Source organism: Lissotriton vulgaris, chromosome 9 (genome assembly GCF_964263255.1).
Source record: "Lissotriton vulgaris chromosome 9, aLisVul1.2, whole genome shotgun sequence".
NCBI lineage: Eukaryota > Metazoa > Chordata > Amphibia > Caudata > Salamandridae > Lissotriton > Lissotriton vulgaris.
This window is the reverse complement of record NC_141697.1, coordinates 938,524,574-938,541,583: the sequence shown is the minus strand read 5'-3', so window position 1 is coordinate 938,541,583 and position 17,010 is coordinate 938,524,574. Positions and strand designations below refer to the sequence as shown.

The following is a 17,010-nucleotide window of genomic DNA, read 5'->3' as shown; positions in this document are numbered from 1 at the left end:
GGGGTGTTAAAAACATCGCTGCAGTAGGATAATGAAGGACTGAATCCACTTTAGACTGGCGAATCAGTAACAAACCGATATGGACGAGCACAAGGCTGGAGTAAGAGGAGAAGGGAGCTGCTGTTGGCATAACCTTAATGCACACAGCTCCATGCACCCCCAGAAAATTGGCGGCTTGGGCCCAGCTCGCCCACGCTACAGGCCGGCCCTGCATGAAGGTCTTTGTTGGTGGATTTTTGGATGTGTGAATGCGAGAGAGGGATTTAGTGGGTGGTTAGATCCACAGCCCGGCGAGTGAATCCATTAGTGAATGACACACAGAACCAGACTGATCTACCTACCCACCAGTGGTGGTCCAGGGACGCTTATCGTCACAATGATATCAGTAAGGCCTGCCAGGGTGATTTTGCCAGCTTGGAATTGAAGGGCGGAAGATGCTGCCCCATTTGTAATAGTATTCATTGCGTAAATCGATGGTCCCATTACTCGCTAATTTTCAATATGTGCTTAAATTGCCCATCAATCAATCATTTAGTCCATGTTCACATTTGCACCAGCAGCTCTGTATTCCTTTGTGCATGTTGGATTTGCACCATCACTCATCCTACATGCATGCTTAGATTTGCAGTGCCCTGGATTGTCCTTAGTACATGCTATTTGCCTCATTACTTTGTAATGTTTGGTGCCTGTTTTTGTATTCACCTTCCCTAATTCTCAAAAACCCAGATTTGCACCATCATTTAGAAGTAAGGGGTGCATGACTTGATTTGCACCATCAATCCGAAATCTCGATTACACACTCAGACTCCAGCTCTTTGGTACAGGCTCAGATTTCGTCTATCACTCACCAGTAATGCGCAGAACAGGAATTGCAGGCCTTACTCTCTATGGCATTCTCATTCTTTTGCTGCACATTTTGCTTGAATAATAAAAATGGCAGGGACTCTTGATCAGGTGAAGTACAGCTGGACGCTGCGGGAATCCGAGTGGATTGTGATTTCACATTGCTTGTATTTCCTGGAACAGTACACCTTTGGCTTTAGTACAACTTGCATCTGTTCAACAGAGGTAAAAAACCCTACAGAAAACTACATCTTCTAGCCAAAGACCAGCAAACCAATACATCTGGAATCAGAGTTATTTTTCACCACAGCAGAGAACACGGGCATCCAGGAACATATGGTTCACGGTGGCGGCTCCTCCGCTAAGGCGGAGGAGCGTCGCACCACAAGAAAAAGAACACACTAATAACAATGCTATAATCATTTTATTTGTCTCTATTGTCATGCGCTTTAATGGTGCTGGTGGGGCTGTGCTGGCCACAGAGCAGGGGGAGGAGTGAAGAGCATGCTCTAAAGTGTGCAGACTGTTTAGCCAGTCGTCTTGCGACAGCCAAACAGCCATGCGCACTTTGCGTGCTCCTCACCAGGGTGCTACACAGTCTGGTGAGGAACATGCCGAGGCTCCCATTCCCCGTCTGAGCGCCAAACCACAGCGCTCAGACCAAACTCTACATTGCAATTGGCTTTGGGGAGGGAGCCTGGCGCCGTAACGTGGACGAAGAGGACGCAGGAGAGCTGGCCGCCTAGAAGGTAAGTTTTATTAATATTTATTTTTTCCCCCTTTTCTTTTGTTTTTTTTAAAACCCCTTCCGTCCCCTGCCAGGCTCACCATTACTCTCCGGTAGCAGCCGCTACTGATGGCTCATCGAGAAATGCCAGCCCTGGCTGCACTGGTTCTCTTCTCGTCCTTCCCACACTATGTGGAGGAGCCCCTTTGGATAAAAATAAATTGTTTTGCTCCTGTAAGTTTAGCTGCGATTCAATCACAATAGACCGAGCGCTGCTATTTCCCACAGTGTTTCTATAGTGCTCAAATACTCCACTATAAAAGGCGGCACAATTGACTGTCTTGGTAGCATTATACAGAGGGACATTCTCACCCAGAGCAGACCTTTAACCTACAGCACCTTTGAAAATAGCTGATTTGAAACTGGGATGTGCAGCAGCTGAGCTGTTCGTTCCTTTAAGGCTGGTTGTTGTTCAGTAAATACTCAAATGTTCGCAGAAGTCAGCTTATACATTTTTATTAAAAGCTCTGATGCACTAACGCCAAACAGGAATGATTTTTGTCCTGCATGAATTCATACACACCCCTGTGATATGAGGCTGAAGCCAGGGTGACTAGTAGAAACCTTTTAATGTAAGGTAGAGGGTGTAGGAGAGTAGGGTCTGCAATCCTATGGTCACCCCCGATTTTTGCTTTTTGCTTCACTCGTTTACGACTTTCCCTGGCTGTGGGCCTGCTAATCAGACCCACAGCCTAGCTGCTCTCTCTCTCTCTCTGAATTGACAAGCATGTACCTTAGGTGCATTTACCGATTGGTACTGGGCCACCTTATCAGTCCCTGTACAGCATACCTTGGGTATCCAGGGCATAGGTGCACCCAGGACCTACCAGGGGCTGAAGCATGTATTATGCCACCCCTGGCTGGCCACCCAAATCTGACAAAACTGGCTGCACGACAGCTGGGGCAAGGTGGTGTAATCACCCTTTGCTTTAAATATAGTATCTCTATATCTAACCCTAAAATGGACACATATATTCCTATCAGTCACTCCTATGGCAGGCCTTAACAATCCTGAAGGCAGAGTGCTTGGAATTATGTGAGATGGTGCTCTGGCATGAGCTGAGCCCGTTTGCAGCTTGCGGAACCAAGTCCTAATAGCTGTTCCATGATAACGCGTACCATATACTCTTAAGTGCATTATAATCCTCGCGGTTATTTGCTAACTTTGGTATCGCATTATCAAAACATGTCGAATAAGGTGTCATACGAATTGGAATACTAACCCCTCGCCAATTCTGGCGACGGGGTTCGCATTCCACCCTTCTAGAGGGACACGACATGGATGTAACTGTGAACCCCGGTTAAAGTTAACTCGAGCCTCAGCATCACAAAATGGATGCTGCCACCACAGACACAAGTCTGACCTCCTGCTGCTGGGAGTCCTTCCAGCGAGGAGAGCTTGGACAAAGGGTTTCCTGCCTTGGCAGGTGCTAGCACCACCCCAGACAGGGCTGAAAGGAATGAGACATGCCTGGGGCACACAAGGTGTCCCTGTGCATATGCCGGTCCAAACCAGTTCCTGGGGCACTCCAGCCCCAGAGCTGGCGCAGGACCGGACAAAGGAAAGGGGGTGTAACCACCCCCCTTCCTGGTCCCACCCAGAGGAGGGACCTAGTCGTAGTGCAGCCCCCTTTAGCTGAATAAAGGTAGGAGCTGAACCCATTCCAAATCAGATTAATCTTGACAACTTCCACGAAGAACTCTTGACCTTCGACCTCCTGAATCCAGAAGACTGAAGAATCTCCCCTATGGTCAAGGAGTGACCATCCTGCTTCGCAGGCACCATCAAGCTCCTGTGCGGTTTGCTGCAGAGTCCTTCCATCCCGGAATCCGACGACCCAGCTCGACAAGACCCGGACCTCCACACCCCTCTGACCTCTACCCACATCCACAGCACAGCTTGGACCCGTGGGTGCGACGAGCAACGTGGAGACGGCCATCTTGTGAAAACCTGCACAGCGCTTCCAGCACGACTGCCGAGGGATCCTCGAGTGAGTGCCTTGGGGACTGAGAAGCCCCACACCGACGCAGCTCCTGCACCAAAGACCAGCCCCCCAGTATCCACGAGATCTGCGTGGGGCCATTTTGCCTGGTTGCTTCTTATCCTGTTGTCTGGTCACTTGCCGGCTGGCTCGTGACCTCTGAGACGACGACCCGAAGATTTCACCACTGCTGGTCTGGTCCCCCAGACTGGCCCTTGCTTCCTTGTAAAGGAGAAGCACCCCGGACCCTCCTGGCCTGCACCAGACGCCATCTTTGTTCCACCGCGTGGCTTGCATTAGCCAAGGCCTGTTGTCCCGATCAACGATCCGACACCGCCAACAGCAGCAGACTACGTGGGACAGCTCGTGCCTCCAGCCTGGTCGTGAAGAGCAGCTCCTGGTCCGCGCAGCTACAGAGAGAATCGACCCTTCCTTCACCTGACTGCGGTGACAGTATGTGGTTCCCTCCTGGTTCCAGCACAGTCACTGCCTAGTGACCGAGACTCTGTCCCCTTCCCTTTCAGGACTCCTTCTTCCTAGTTCCATCCTTGGAACCACCGGACTCCTCCATCTGGCTGCCTGCCAGCAACTCCTTGTTTCAGGCATCATCAGGGTCAACGCAGCAAACCCGACGCAACTTCAGCCCTATGCACCCGCAGCGTGTGGGTTAGGTAACTAAAGCTGCTAGGTGCTGAAGCCTGTGTACCCTATCCTAGTGTTCAGGTTCACTGTTGTTTTCCCTCCATCCAGTCTGGTTCGTCCGGAATCCGTAACTTTCTAAACTGTACGATCCATAGACGTTGGTACGAATCCCGCGTGAGAGTTTCCACTCTGCACGTGAGTCCCGTGGGCCTCCTGCCCCTTACTTACCTAGTTGGTAGCGTAGTCCCAGCGATCTTCCAGCCTCTGGATCTCCTTACAGTACTTTCCTTCCTCGCATTCCATTGTTTTGAGTATATGGTTTGCCGCGCCCCTAGGGCGCACTTGTAAATATTGTGCGAACGCGTATTTCCTTTTGAGTATTGTCATGTGCTTAGCCCTCTGACCTCATAAAGAGCTCAAATAGGAGCAGCTACTGATGGCTCATCGAGGAAGGCCAGCCCTGGCTGCATTGGTTCTCTTCTCCTCCTTCCCACACTATGTGGAGGAGCCCCTATGGATAAAAATAAATTGTTTTGCTCCTGTAAGTTTAGCTGCGATTCAATCACAATAGACCGAGCGCTGCTATTTCCCACAGTGTTTCTATAGTGCTCAAATACTCCACTATAAAAGGCGGCACAATTGACTGTCTTGGTAGCATTATACAGAGGGACATTCTCACCCAGAGCAGACCTTTAACCTACAGCACCTTTGAAAATAGCTGATTTGAAACTGGGATGTGCAGCAGCTGAGCTGTTCGTTCCTTTAAGGCTGGTTATTGTTCAGTAAATACTCAAATGTTCGCAGAAGTCAGCTTATACATTTTTATTAAAAGGTCTGATGTACTAACGCAAACAGGAATGAATTTTGTCCTGTATGAATTCATACACACCCCTGTGATATGAGGCTGAAGCCAAGGCGACTAGTAGAAACCTTTTAATGTAAGGTAGAGGGTATTTTTTTATTACTTATAATGCATGCCCACATAGTCTTGGGGTCTTGCTCCTTCATATGAAAAAGACAGTATACTTGCAGATTTGAAGAATAAAAGCGGAATTGCAAGTGTGAAATTTAACACACCAAAAAGCAGTTGGTAATTGTTTGCAAAAACATCAAAATTAGTTTAATGTAAATCAGATTAAACATCTAGCCCAGAATGAGCAATAACATGCTGAGTTAATCTCGTTCCTTTAATAAACTAAGTGCAAAAATGGATACGTTGCCATAAATCTGGCTTTTCTACTGATCAAGGTTCATTTTAGAAAAGAAGATCATAAGAACGAAAGGACAGTTCTTGTTTTTGTCATTTAAATTGCAGTTGCAATGCTCTGCGACCAGCCTTTCACTTTGGCTGGTGACTTTAGTAGCATGCATGCACTGTAATGTTACAATTCAACTTAAAAAAATAATGAACTGCCACTTAAGTTTCTTACGACGTGTACCTAGAGATGTCACAACTCGACTTTAATGAGACAATTTGTTGTACTGGGATAGCAGGAGTCCGTGTATTACATTGCAGTTACATACCTGAGACATCCATCACATGCATTCTGGCCCCAAATATCACAACCATGCCTAAAGCATGCAAGTCTTGGGTAACACCATTCTAAGGATGCCCTTATGTCCAGGTTTGGGTCCACAATGTAAAGGATGCCCATACTGTGCCAAGCCAGACTTCTGTTATGCCAGTTGAAATCATTTCATCAGGGATGGGCGCCATAGGGCTAATTATTTGCTGGGGGAGTGTACCATTAATGCCTAGAATGGCCACCGTTATACCATCGCTGTCCTTATGCCAGAGTTGAGCTCCGCATCACAGTGTATGGCCAGCATCATGGGTGGTCACCAGCCTTAAGTGGGCCGGGTCCTGCCGATGCTCAGCACCGGCAGTTCTTTAAAGCAGGTGCCGAAGGGTCCCTATCAGGCTCTCCATTTTCACCTTCAGGGTGGAAAAAAAAGCTTAACTCTTTCGTCACTGCTTTGGATGTAGCTTCAAAGACTCAGTTTTCAGTAATATATAGCGCAAACCTGAGCACCAGTTACAAAACACAAGCACATATTCATGTTTAGAATAACAGAATGTTGAGCCGATCTGAGGTTCGAACTGTTTCGAAGGTGGGCTGCCCCTGCCTTACACCACAACCCTGCCCCAAGATCGGAAGCATTTTCAATATTATATACAACGAAGTGATAGTTGTTGCCTATTTATCTTATGCAATTTACAACAATTGACCAAGCCAGTAGTCCTGGCTTGTTGTAGGTGTAATGTTACTTGTGTTAAATAGCTGGATAAATGGACAGAAACAGCTAAATACTAGTGGGGCAGCACACGATGTTAAGTACAGATTTTTTACTGTAAGTGTTTTAGTCCACGCCCTTAAATACATCAAACCCCCTTCCCCAGTTTTTTCATCCCACTTAAAGCCCTGGTGGTCACCATCATGCTAAAGACAGCCAACAATAATGACGTGTCTACTGCCATTACATGAAGGACCACAAAATGCAAAAAAAAATTATTGTGCCATGGATATCCATGGTATGACGAGAAAGGCCACCATTTTGTTAATGGTACCCACAATAAACCTCATAGTGACATGGCCAACGTTATGCGGAAAGTGGGCACCAGCATGGCAAGGAGGCCCGAAATAGCTGCTGTATGCCAGCATTTGTCTTCGTAACATCGTCCAAGCTTTCTAGGGGTGCCAACACTGTGCACATGCTCCGTTCTCCCTCACTTTCCAGTGCATCCGCCACACACACACACAGCCAGAAACAAGCCCTCCAGTGTTGGTTAAAGCAAAAGTGCATGATTGCCCTTTGTTCTCTTTTCCGTCAAAGGTTATTGTAAATAGGCAGAATCTGCACCTAGGGGAAAAAGCTGCACCCTGATGCAGTTCCTCCCCCGAGTCAATGCCACCAGTCCACGATCTGGAGTGTTCTGCTGAGGAGAGGTGAAGGCTCTGGCTTTGGGCAAATTCTCTGCCTGGCTGAATTTCCCACATTCTGAATGATTATGTATAGGCAGGCAGCTGCTTCTGCCATTCAGAGACGCCTTCTTGGCTACTATATATTTCAACATTCTTTTGATGTAGTCGTTCTATAATATTTATTTATAATATCTATAGTTGGGCTAGGTTCATCTTTTCGAAGACACTGTTTCTTACGTCCATTGTGCCAGCATTTGTTTCTGCTCCTCTTTACCTCCGTCTGTGACCCCCTTCATTACCCGCTTATACCTGTTTTATTGTATTACCCTCCATGGTGAAATTGTCTGTGAATCTGCGATTAATCCTGTTTTTTTCCCTTTTACTCCTACTTGATGACAATTTTGTATTTATGTCCTTCCTTCCATCATATTGTAAAGCGCTCTGATATCCCTTGGGTTCTTATTAGCGCTATATAAAACTTTAAAAATAAATACATTTATCATCCTGTATTTGTTTGACCATTGAGTGTATTGTATTTCTTTGCTGACTCTACTTGTAAGCTATCTCTGATGTGTAGTGCTTAGTTCAATATAAGTATTAAAAACAAAACATAATACTAAATTATTTTCAATCTAATGAACTTAAATTAGTCTCTAGTTGTTTTCAGGTACAGCACTGTGTATTCATGAGAATGCACTTGCTAGCCTCCACTCTAGAACTCTCCTTCAGAGTGTCACTCTTACCCTGCATTTCATTCAGACTTCTAGCTTGTTGTGGGACCAGTAGATCTTTGCAGTCTCCCTTTCAAGGTTGTTGATTGAAAACACGACTAACTGCTGATTTGTTTTTCTATTTCAACAGGGAAACTTCAAGCACTGATTCTTCAAAACGCCATCGAGAATGAGCCGCTGGTGGTCAACCGACTCCTATTGGGCTACACTACACTGGAAGGTGGTCTCTTCACCATCTTCATCGCCTCTACAACCCATGACATGAGGCCAAGACATGAGCACTGCAGAGGACATGCGACCGGCCTTGTTTATGTTCAGAGATACTTTTTGTGTATGGTTGGACAGGCGAAATAGGCTTGGAGCCTCAGATGCGGTATTTTGTGCATGCTTAGAGGGCAGTATCCTGTCACCCTCTTTAGTTGCTGCTTCAAAGTAGGACTGGATATAGGAACCAGAAGAAGACAGGTAATGTCTCAATGGAGACCGACATGTTGCAAGAAACGGATCCAAAGAAGAATTGGGAATCCCTTCAGGCTTCCCATGGAGATTTCACAATTATCCAGTCTGGAAGTCCAGCATAGTTGGAGCACAGTCTACAATACAATTACTTCACTTACCACATGTTAGACTTTGTGTGAATGATGGAGGTGTACAGTGCCTAGCGACACTAAAGTTAGTCTCAGTACTTCTGATTGGATCAAAAAACAGGCTGCTTGATTTAAAGAAAGAAAAATACAGGCTAGTCACAATATTTGGAAAATAATTGCCTTTAGTTCACTTATATAAATTCTTGTAACTCTTTACTAGACTTAATAATAAATGTTACAATGTCCACATGGTTTCTAACAGAGATGCAGTTTCCTGAAATGAATTGCCTGTTCCCCTGAGACCCACCCAGCCAGCTTGATAACCAGCCCTCATTGCTGTCTTATGAATAGATCTGTCAGAGCAAGTAATGCTGACGCCCAGCAAGTTTGCCTTTGGGCGGTGGGCCCCAAAACACTCTCTTCACCTCCACTGTATGCAAGATTCCGCATTAAAATGTTTTTTGTTTTTTTTACTTTGCAATCCGTCCATGTAGCTAATTTTGAGACCTTACAGGTTTGTGCTTACCAGAGTAGGTGGATAATATTAAGCGCCTTTTCAGGATTCCAATCAAATGTTATACTTCATAAGGGTGATAAGGGTTATTGAAGAAAATAGTTTAAAAAACGATGTCAAACAGCGTATAGTAGTTTGAGCATTAGCAAGATCCTAAAAAAGAATCCATTTACTCTTTAGTGTAAAAGTAATACAAAAAAATCATCTTAAACAAATTTTGCATTACTTACCATCCCATTTCTCACTGTACACTCCCTCAACAACCACAGTTCTGTTTAACAATTGAGCTATGTACCTTTAAATGAACAGAGCTTGCTCTGGCTAACTTTTCCAAAGTTTTTGAGCAGTAAAATCTGTTTTTAAATTGAATGTTTGTGCAAATCTCCAGGCACTTAGTGTTTTGCATAGCTGCTATAGTGCACAGTGCATGGGACTTTAATCCCCACCTCTAACTCTAGAATGTATGAGTAAAGCACAGGCTTGAGGATAACTACAAAAGGACTGCAACATATTGGTGTAAATACACATTGTTCTAAAGTTCTCACTTGATAAAAGATTCCTACATCCCACAACATGAGGGTAATCAATTACTGAGTTGGTCTCTTTCACCCAATCCAAAAGAGTGACTGTTCAGAAGGGAGCTCAGATTTCACTTTGCCCCACATTGTTACCACAAGGTTGCTGGTAGCCGCTTAGAATGAAAATTGTTCACAATTTGTTGCCCCACTTCAATTAATTATTTTGTAGACCCTGTTAAAAAAACATGGTGGCCCCCCCATTAACAGGCTGCTTTACTACTCCATGTGGATCCCTCATTTGAACGTGTGCCTTTGGATCTGCCTTATAGACCGTGTCTGTCCCCTCGTTTACTACGAAGTGCGAGTCAGAAGGATTGTATGTATAGTTTTGATGTAGATTGTAATCTATTAAATGCTATTGTAAATGCAGCGTCCTGAGTGTCGTTAATTTGAAGCTTCATGTTCATCCCTAGATGATACATTCTCATTCAATAAAAGTAAGATGGTTGTGTGTATGAAAATCTCTTGTGTCAATATCAGTCCCCCCTGTTCTAAATAAATGTGTTGTCGCATGAAGTGGAGAGATCATATATATACCTCCAGTTAGTACCACATTGATGGCAAAAGACTGCATTATAAACCAACTTTGAATTCCACCCAGGTGCAAGTAAACAGCACTAATCTACTTAGCCATACTCCTGAAACCTCCTAGTGTAATACCGAGTAAACCTTCATTCATACTGTGGTGAAAGGTGATCTTTAAATTCTGCTTCCAGGACGAAGAAAGTTACTTACCTGAAATGGTAGTTCTCCATCGTAGCTATCGTCCTTCTGTCGATAACCAGAACTCATGGAAAAAGAAAGTAAATCTTTTTTAGCATGCAGAAAACCTTACTAGAAGTGCATTTTACATAAAGTATAATGATGTTCTCAGAAGTACTGTTGGTTGTGCTATAATTTATTCTTCGCTATACACCTTTCTCTTAAATTGAATGGGTAGGGTGGGTCTAGTGGAAGATGAGCAAGATACCGATGAAACAAACCTATCATTAAGGGTAATTGATTTTGTTTCCCTTCCAATCATGGGATACCCGTTGCATTCCTAAACGTTTTGAATAGAATACTTAGTATCACTATAAAGTTTGGCAGAAGGTACCTTGTGTCCCTGGATGACCTGACCTACCTGGGATAAGATCTACAGGTATCGATCGAGCAATCCTCCAAGTTGTTACTTTAAAAATGCTCCCAGAGGCATGTTCACCAAGAGTGCTGCCATTGCAACTTTAGTCAAGCAGGAAGACCAGTCAAAGACAATTTGCCATTAAGTAGCATAACCTTATAAATAAGATTGTTCACATAGACGTGGGCCACTTTGAGATAGCCATTTCAATTTACACTATAATCCTCAAACCATTTTTTAGATATTTTCAATTGTTTATTCACCGCAGTCGAGGTAAAAATATAATTATCTTTACACGTCCAGAGTGTGTAAGAACTTCTCGCAGGATAAAGCCCAACGGGGACTAGAATTTGCAAAGCCAATGGGTTGGCCTTGAAAAGCTAATTTGATAGTGGTTATTTTTTAAGGTAAGTATATGTTGCAAAAATAAAAAGAAAGATAAAAAGGGCCACAGCCTAAAGGAGGTGCCCATTTGCTTGTAAATAAAAATGTTATTTGAAAAGATAATTAATCATTGCATATATTAATATAAGAGTACGAGTGCTTCATAGCAGGCAGGTGATATAAGTACAGATATACAAACCCTTTTCAATAATATTGCATGTCACAGGAAATTAAGATTCTTACTGGTGCAAAGAAAAGGTACTGTCTGCTTTTAAGTACTGTAATCTAAAGACATAGTTTAAACAAAGATAACTAATAAAGGATAACTCATGGAAGAAAAGAGCGATTGGCTCCAATACTGGCACTGAAGTGTACCTCTTTCTAAGTGGATGTGCACATTTGATAGGAGGCTTTCACTGACCGTGCAAAAGAGAGGAAAATGCTGAGATTGGCTGATCGGTTGCCACCTGGTATATGCTCTAATTACCAGAGCCAAATGTGAATGATGATTGACCAGACGGATGGATGTGGAGGGCTAGCCTAAAGTCCCCCTAAATCAGTGGTAAAAGTGGGTGGGATCGGAGGTGCACGACTGCCCATTCTTTTTAGGTCTCGCACGAGCCAGTGCATGCGCTGCTCTGGCGAGGCTTTTAGTAAGGGGACTTTAAAAAGTTCACCACACGCTTTTGCCCTAAAGCTTGCGATTACGCGCCCAGGCGCCATCTGGCTTTCCTCTCTTGTCCTGGCTCATTAAGCAAATCGCTTGCGGGCACCCTTACTGTGCGCGATCACTTTCACGGCCAATGCTTGTTATGTTTACGTCCTAGTTAGGTCAGGGGGCACCTTCACAACACTTTGTAAGTTACGCATGCAGTGGCGTTCACAGGCTGTTTTATCTTCCAGTAAGATCTGAATACCTGAGTGTTTGTCAAGGTTAATTATTTTCTGGCCATTAGCACGCCAATTACCAACTGTACATCTTTGCCATGGAACATGCAAACATGCAACAATATATAGCGCATTGGACCATGTGTTTGGTCTCCGGACGCTGTGTGGTTTGGTGTGAACCAATGTTTTCCAGTGAAAAAACATTGCAATGACATCACTGGGTGCTTACTTTGCGTTTCCTGGTAAATGAGTAGGCCGATCCCTTGCTCAACTTGCTGGCTGCCTTTCTTTTGGTTCTCACCTGCTGTTTGAATCAGTCCTTGGGGGCTGCAACGTTGCCTTTGCTGCTCCCGCTGCCTCGCACCTTCCTCAACGATCCTGACAAGACGCGGGGTGCCGGGGACTTCAAATCCCAGTGTCCCCACTGGCGCCTACCGCCAGTGTCACACCTAAGCGCCAGGAGGTGCTTAAAAACGTTGTAGGGCTCCCGCAGCGCGGGACGCGCGCGGGCCCGTCTGTGGCCGGAACAGGCTGGGCTGGGCCACTCCTCCAATATTTTCATCCGAACCCCAAGTAAGCCTGCACAATTGGACTTGGAAAGAAGGGGGGCTTTTCACCTATGTTATAAGGATTGACTGTTTGAGGGACTGTGCTGACATTAACGCTAATCATTTACATTGGAAACTGCTTAGATTATCAATTTGTGGATATGAGTAAAGCTACCCGCAAGGGGGGGCAGGGCCCGGAGTGGTGGGGACCCTAGTTGCCTTCCTCTTACGGGCTGAATCCGTGTTAATACACAAGATCCAGTTAACAGAACGGAGGTGTTCATTGGATCCATTATACCCATCCACGGGGCACGATCCAGTCCCAGAGTTATGAGCTACTTTAGCCATGAGCCCCCAAACGTCTCCTGGGATTGTAGGCAGCCCACAGCTGGTAACCCTCCATTCTTGCCCAGTGGTTAAAACGTCCTGCTCAACCCCCTCCTCCCCCCTCCAATATGCGTACTCGGCAGCAAAATTTATCACAAGCCTTTAAAGGAAATGACCAAACAAAGAAAAGGAAAGCTCGAAGCGCCCCTAAAGCTAGTCATCCGGTTTCAAAGCAGGCTAAGAATAAGAGTGTAGCATCTGGGACGGGAGGGTTTGAAGCTCCACCCACCGAGATTGAAGACACTAAGGTGGGTGATGCTAGCCTTGATCCACCCGTATCGGTGCTCGGACATCCTGACCCCCCCAAGGGCTCAGGATGATCTTTTAAAATTACTGGAAGTAAAGCTCTTAGCCTTGATTAAACCAGTTATGTCCGAACTAGAAGCCATCAACCAGAGATTGATCAAGATTGAGCAGCATATATTTGAGGTCCAACCTGCCTGCCTGCCTGCCCTGGGAATAGACAGTCTCAATCAGGAGTTTGTTAAAGCGCGACTACTCATCCGTGAGGGTCTCAAGGCGCTAGGGGTTGGGGGGGGGGGGGGGGGGGGGGGGGGTGCAGGTTCCATTCCATCAAGGAGGGGGTCTGTCGAAGAGCCAGGTTTTGAGGTTTCTTGCGAAGATGGGGAGCGATGCTGTCTGTCTGAGGTGGAGCGGAAGGGCGTTCCATGCTTTGGCTGCGAGGAAGGAGAAGGAGCGGCCTCCCGATCTGGTCTTTCTGGTGCGAGGGACCACGGCGTAGGAAAGCTGGGCTGATCGTAGGGTCCTTTGGGGTGCGTGGAATTTGAGTCGGTTGTTCAGGTATGCTGGTCCGGTGCCGTGGAGGGCCTTGTGTGCGTGGGTGAGCATCTTAAAGGTGATTCTCGCCTCGACGGGGAGCCAGTGGAGTGTGCGCAGGTGCTGGGAGATGTGGCAGTGTTTTGGCAGGTTGAGGACCAGTCTTGCGGCGGCGTTCTGGATGTTCTTTAGCTTGCGGATGAGGTTTTTGTTTATTCCGGCGTAGAGTGCGTTGCCGTAGTCGAGTCTGCTGGTGACCAGGGCGTGAGTGACTGTCTTTCGGTGTTCGAGGGGGATCCATTTGAAGGTCTTACGAAGGAGGCGGAGGGTGTGGAAGCAGGAAGATGAGACAGAGTTGATCTGGCGGTCCATTTTGAGGTCGGAGTCCAGGATGATTCCCAGGTTGCGTGCCTGGTCTGTGGGGGTTGGCGGGTTTCCGAGGGCGGTGGGCCACCAGGTGTCGCTCCAGGCGTCGGGGTTTGGGCCCATGATGAGTACTTCTGGTTTGTTGGTGTTTAGTTGTAGGCAGCTGTTTTTCATCCATTTGGCGACGGCTTCCATGCCTTCTCGAAAGTTGCTTCTGGCGGGGTTGGGCTGGTTGGATAGGGAGAGGATGAGCTGGGTGTCGTCTGCGTATGACACGATGTTGAGTCCGTAGGTTCTGACGATGGGGGCGAGTGGAGCCATGTAGACGTTGAAGAGCGTCGGGCTGAGGGAGGAGCCCTGGGGGACTCCGCAAGTGGTAGGTGTGGGGTCCGAGAGGAAAGGGGGGAGTCTGACCCGCTGCGTCCTGCCGGAGACGAAAGAGCAGATCCAGTCAAGAGCCTTGTCCTGGATTCCTGCATTGTAGAGTCTGCGTATTAGGGTACGGTGGGAGACTGTGTCGAACGCCGCTGATAGGTCGAGGAGGATGAGGGCTACTGTTTCTCCTTTGTCCAGTAAGGTGCGGATGTCGTCTGTTGCGGCGAGGAGGGCGGTTTCCGTACTGTGGTTTTTTCTGAAGCCGGATTGGGCGGAGTCGAGGATGTTGTGTTCTTCAATGAATGTGGCGAGTTGGCTGTTGATGGCTTTCTCGATGACTTTCGCTGGGAACGGGAGCAGGGAGATGGGTCTGTAGTTTTTGAGGTCGGTGGTGTCCACTGAGGGTTTCTTCAGGAAGAGGTTGACCTCCGCATGTATCCAGTCGTCGGGGAACGAGGCGGTCGCCAGGGAGCAGTTGATGGTGTGGCAGAGCATGGGTGAAGACATAGCTACTGGTCAGACGGGAAATTTATCTAGATCATCCCGTTATGATGTGGTCCGCCCATCCCCTTCCTCGGGAATCCCTCAGAAACCATCCATACAACACGCATTGATTAGCAGGGAAGGGCCAAAGGGCCCAGTGGGGCGATAACAGGGTTTGGGAGGGGACTTGTCGGCGGTTGATTTTCTCCATCTTCCATCTGAGGCAACATCACACACCATAATACTGGCAAATGTCCCGAAACTCCAACTTCGAGAACAGGAACATTGGTCCTCACTTAAGAATAAGGCCCTCCATTTTGTTAACACTAAAGCAGGGCTTGGGAACCATCTCTCCACAGAGTTCACGAAGGTGAGAAGGGTTGCTTAGGTTGGACATTCCGACAAAGGCCTGGATAGTGACTGTGTAGTTTTAAGTTTAAGTTGCTGGGGCGTGGCTTTGCCGAGCTGCAGGATGGCTGCTTGCTAGAGCAGTTCCGCCGGCCAACAACGAAAATCCGTTAAAAATCTGGCATATGGCATGCGAGACCGGGGTCCAGCACAGCGGGTGTGCTGAGGAGCGTGGCCCGGGGAAACACTGACGGTAATCTGCCACAAAAACTGTGTGTAATGAGGCGAGATACGCTATTGCACTGACAAGACCTGCGGCCTAGTGGGTTCTTGCGAAGCCAGGACCTTGAGTTTGGTGAACATCCGGGGGCTCGCGGGCACCCTTACTATACTGGAGACGTGTCAATGGTGGCAACAAGTGGCCGCTGTAATCGAACAGGACATTGCGGTGGAAAGCGGAGTTGAGAGCGGAGGACCGGGAGCTGCCCCCACTGAGAACACAGCGAGAAGCGGTGGGCGGGACAGCCCTGCGGGGCTGCTGTGAAACACGGGAGCCGGAGGGCGCAGTCAGCGCGAGGCGGGGGAGGTCGCAGAGCTGCAAGCCGATTCCGGAGTCGAGGAGACCAGGGACATTGACTCCGATCTCCGGGTACAGGCTGCGGTGCGGGACGCTGCCTGCTCCCTTGCCCTGTGACGGTGGAGGACCTGGGACTGACTTGAGCGGCCGCCATTTTGTGGCGCGCTCGGCTGGGACTCTGAGCCTTCCTGCTGTTGGGGCCAGAATTGATGCACGCTGCGGGTACACGGGACGGACACACTGCGGCTTGTAAGTGGAGTTGGCAAATTCAGCAGGCAGCCAAGCAACAGCCCAATGCATTGGCTAGTGATAAGTAGCAGAGGGTGCGGCTTATGGCCCGCGGGGTTCCTGAGGTACTAGATCATCATTGGAGGTGATTCGTTTTCCACCCTGTGCCCCTATTTTCCGGGGTGAAGAGCTGCACGTTGCGGGCTGGACATAAGTGGGCAGCGGGAGCCCTGGGAAGCAGGTATTTTGGGACCTCCCCTGCTGAGACATGATGACGAGGGGGGAAACCCGCAGATCGTGCAGCCTGACAGCGCTTACTGCGGGCAGCATAACAGCACTAAGAGGTTACTCAGCCCAGCGATTAGAGACATGATTTCCAGCATAGGCTGTTTGAATTGAGTGCAGTACATTGCCTGAGACAGCAAGTAACATAGAGAACCGGAACTTGCCGCATCACTTTGTAAAGGTGACTACTGAGCTGGAGAATATCTAGACCAGCTGTGACACACCCTGCTTCTGAACACGGTTGGCCGGAGCCCCATGCCCTGGAAGTGTTCTATAGTGCACCAATAATTACTTGATCACTTGGTCGTGGAGGGCATAGACTGAAGAAACAACGGGGGGTCGGTAGGAACAGCTCAAATTGGCCATCCTTCTTAGCCGTGTCTAAACCAGCGTGCAAGTCTGGAAAGCGGTCCAGAGGGCTGGCGACTGACGCTGTGGGCGGTGGTCGACTAGTAGGAAGAGCTGCCCCGTCGCCACCCGGCTCACGACAGAAACGGTTTGGTACAGGATCACGCGTCACGGTGCCCTTTGCTGCAGCTGTATTACTTACTACATGACAAGAACGTAGTAAAAGTATGGGGAAACCGGAAACGCGTCAGCCAAAGATCAATTTTGATAAAAAATCAAACCAGGCCGGTGACACTGATGGCGGACAG

The 17,010-nt window shown here is 47.5% G+C and overlaps 1 protein-coding gene across 1 annotated transcript in view; it reads left to right on the top strand.

The window, feature by feature from the left end:
• Positions 1 to 9,957, top strand: part of TCTA (T cell leukemia translocation altered) — a 78,541-nt gene extending 68,584 nt beyond the window's left edge. Inside the window, exon 3 of the mRNA XM_086938788.1 lies at positions 8,040 to 9,957. Within this exon, the coding sequence (XP_086794914.1) occupies positions 8,040 to 8,082 (43 nt within the window). The 3' untranslated portion in view covers positions 8,083 to 9,957. The remainder of the gene's footprint in view (positions 1 to 8,039) is intronic.
• The last annotated feature ends 7,053 nt before the right edge of the window (positions 9,958 to 17,010 follow it).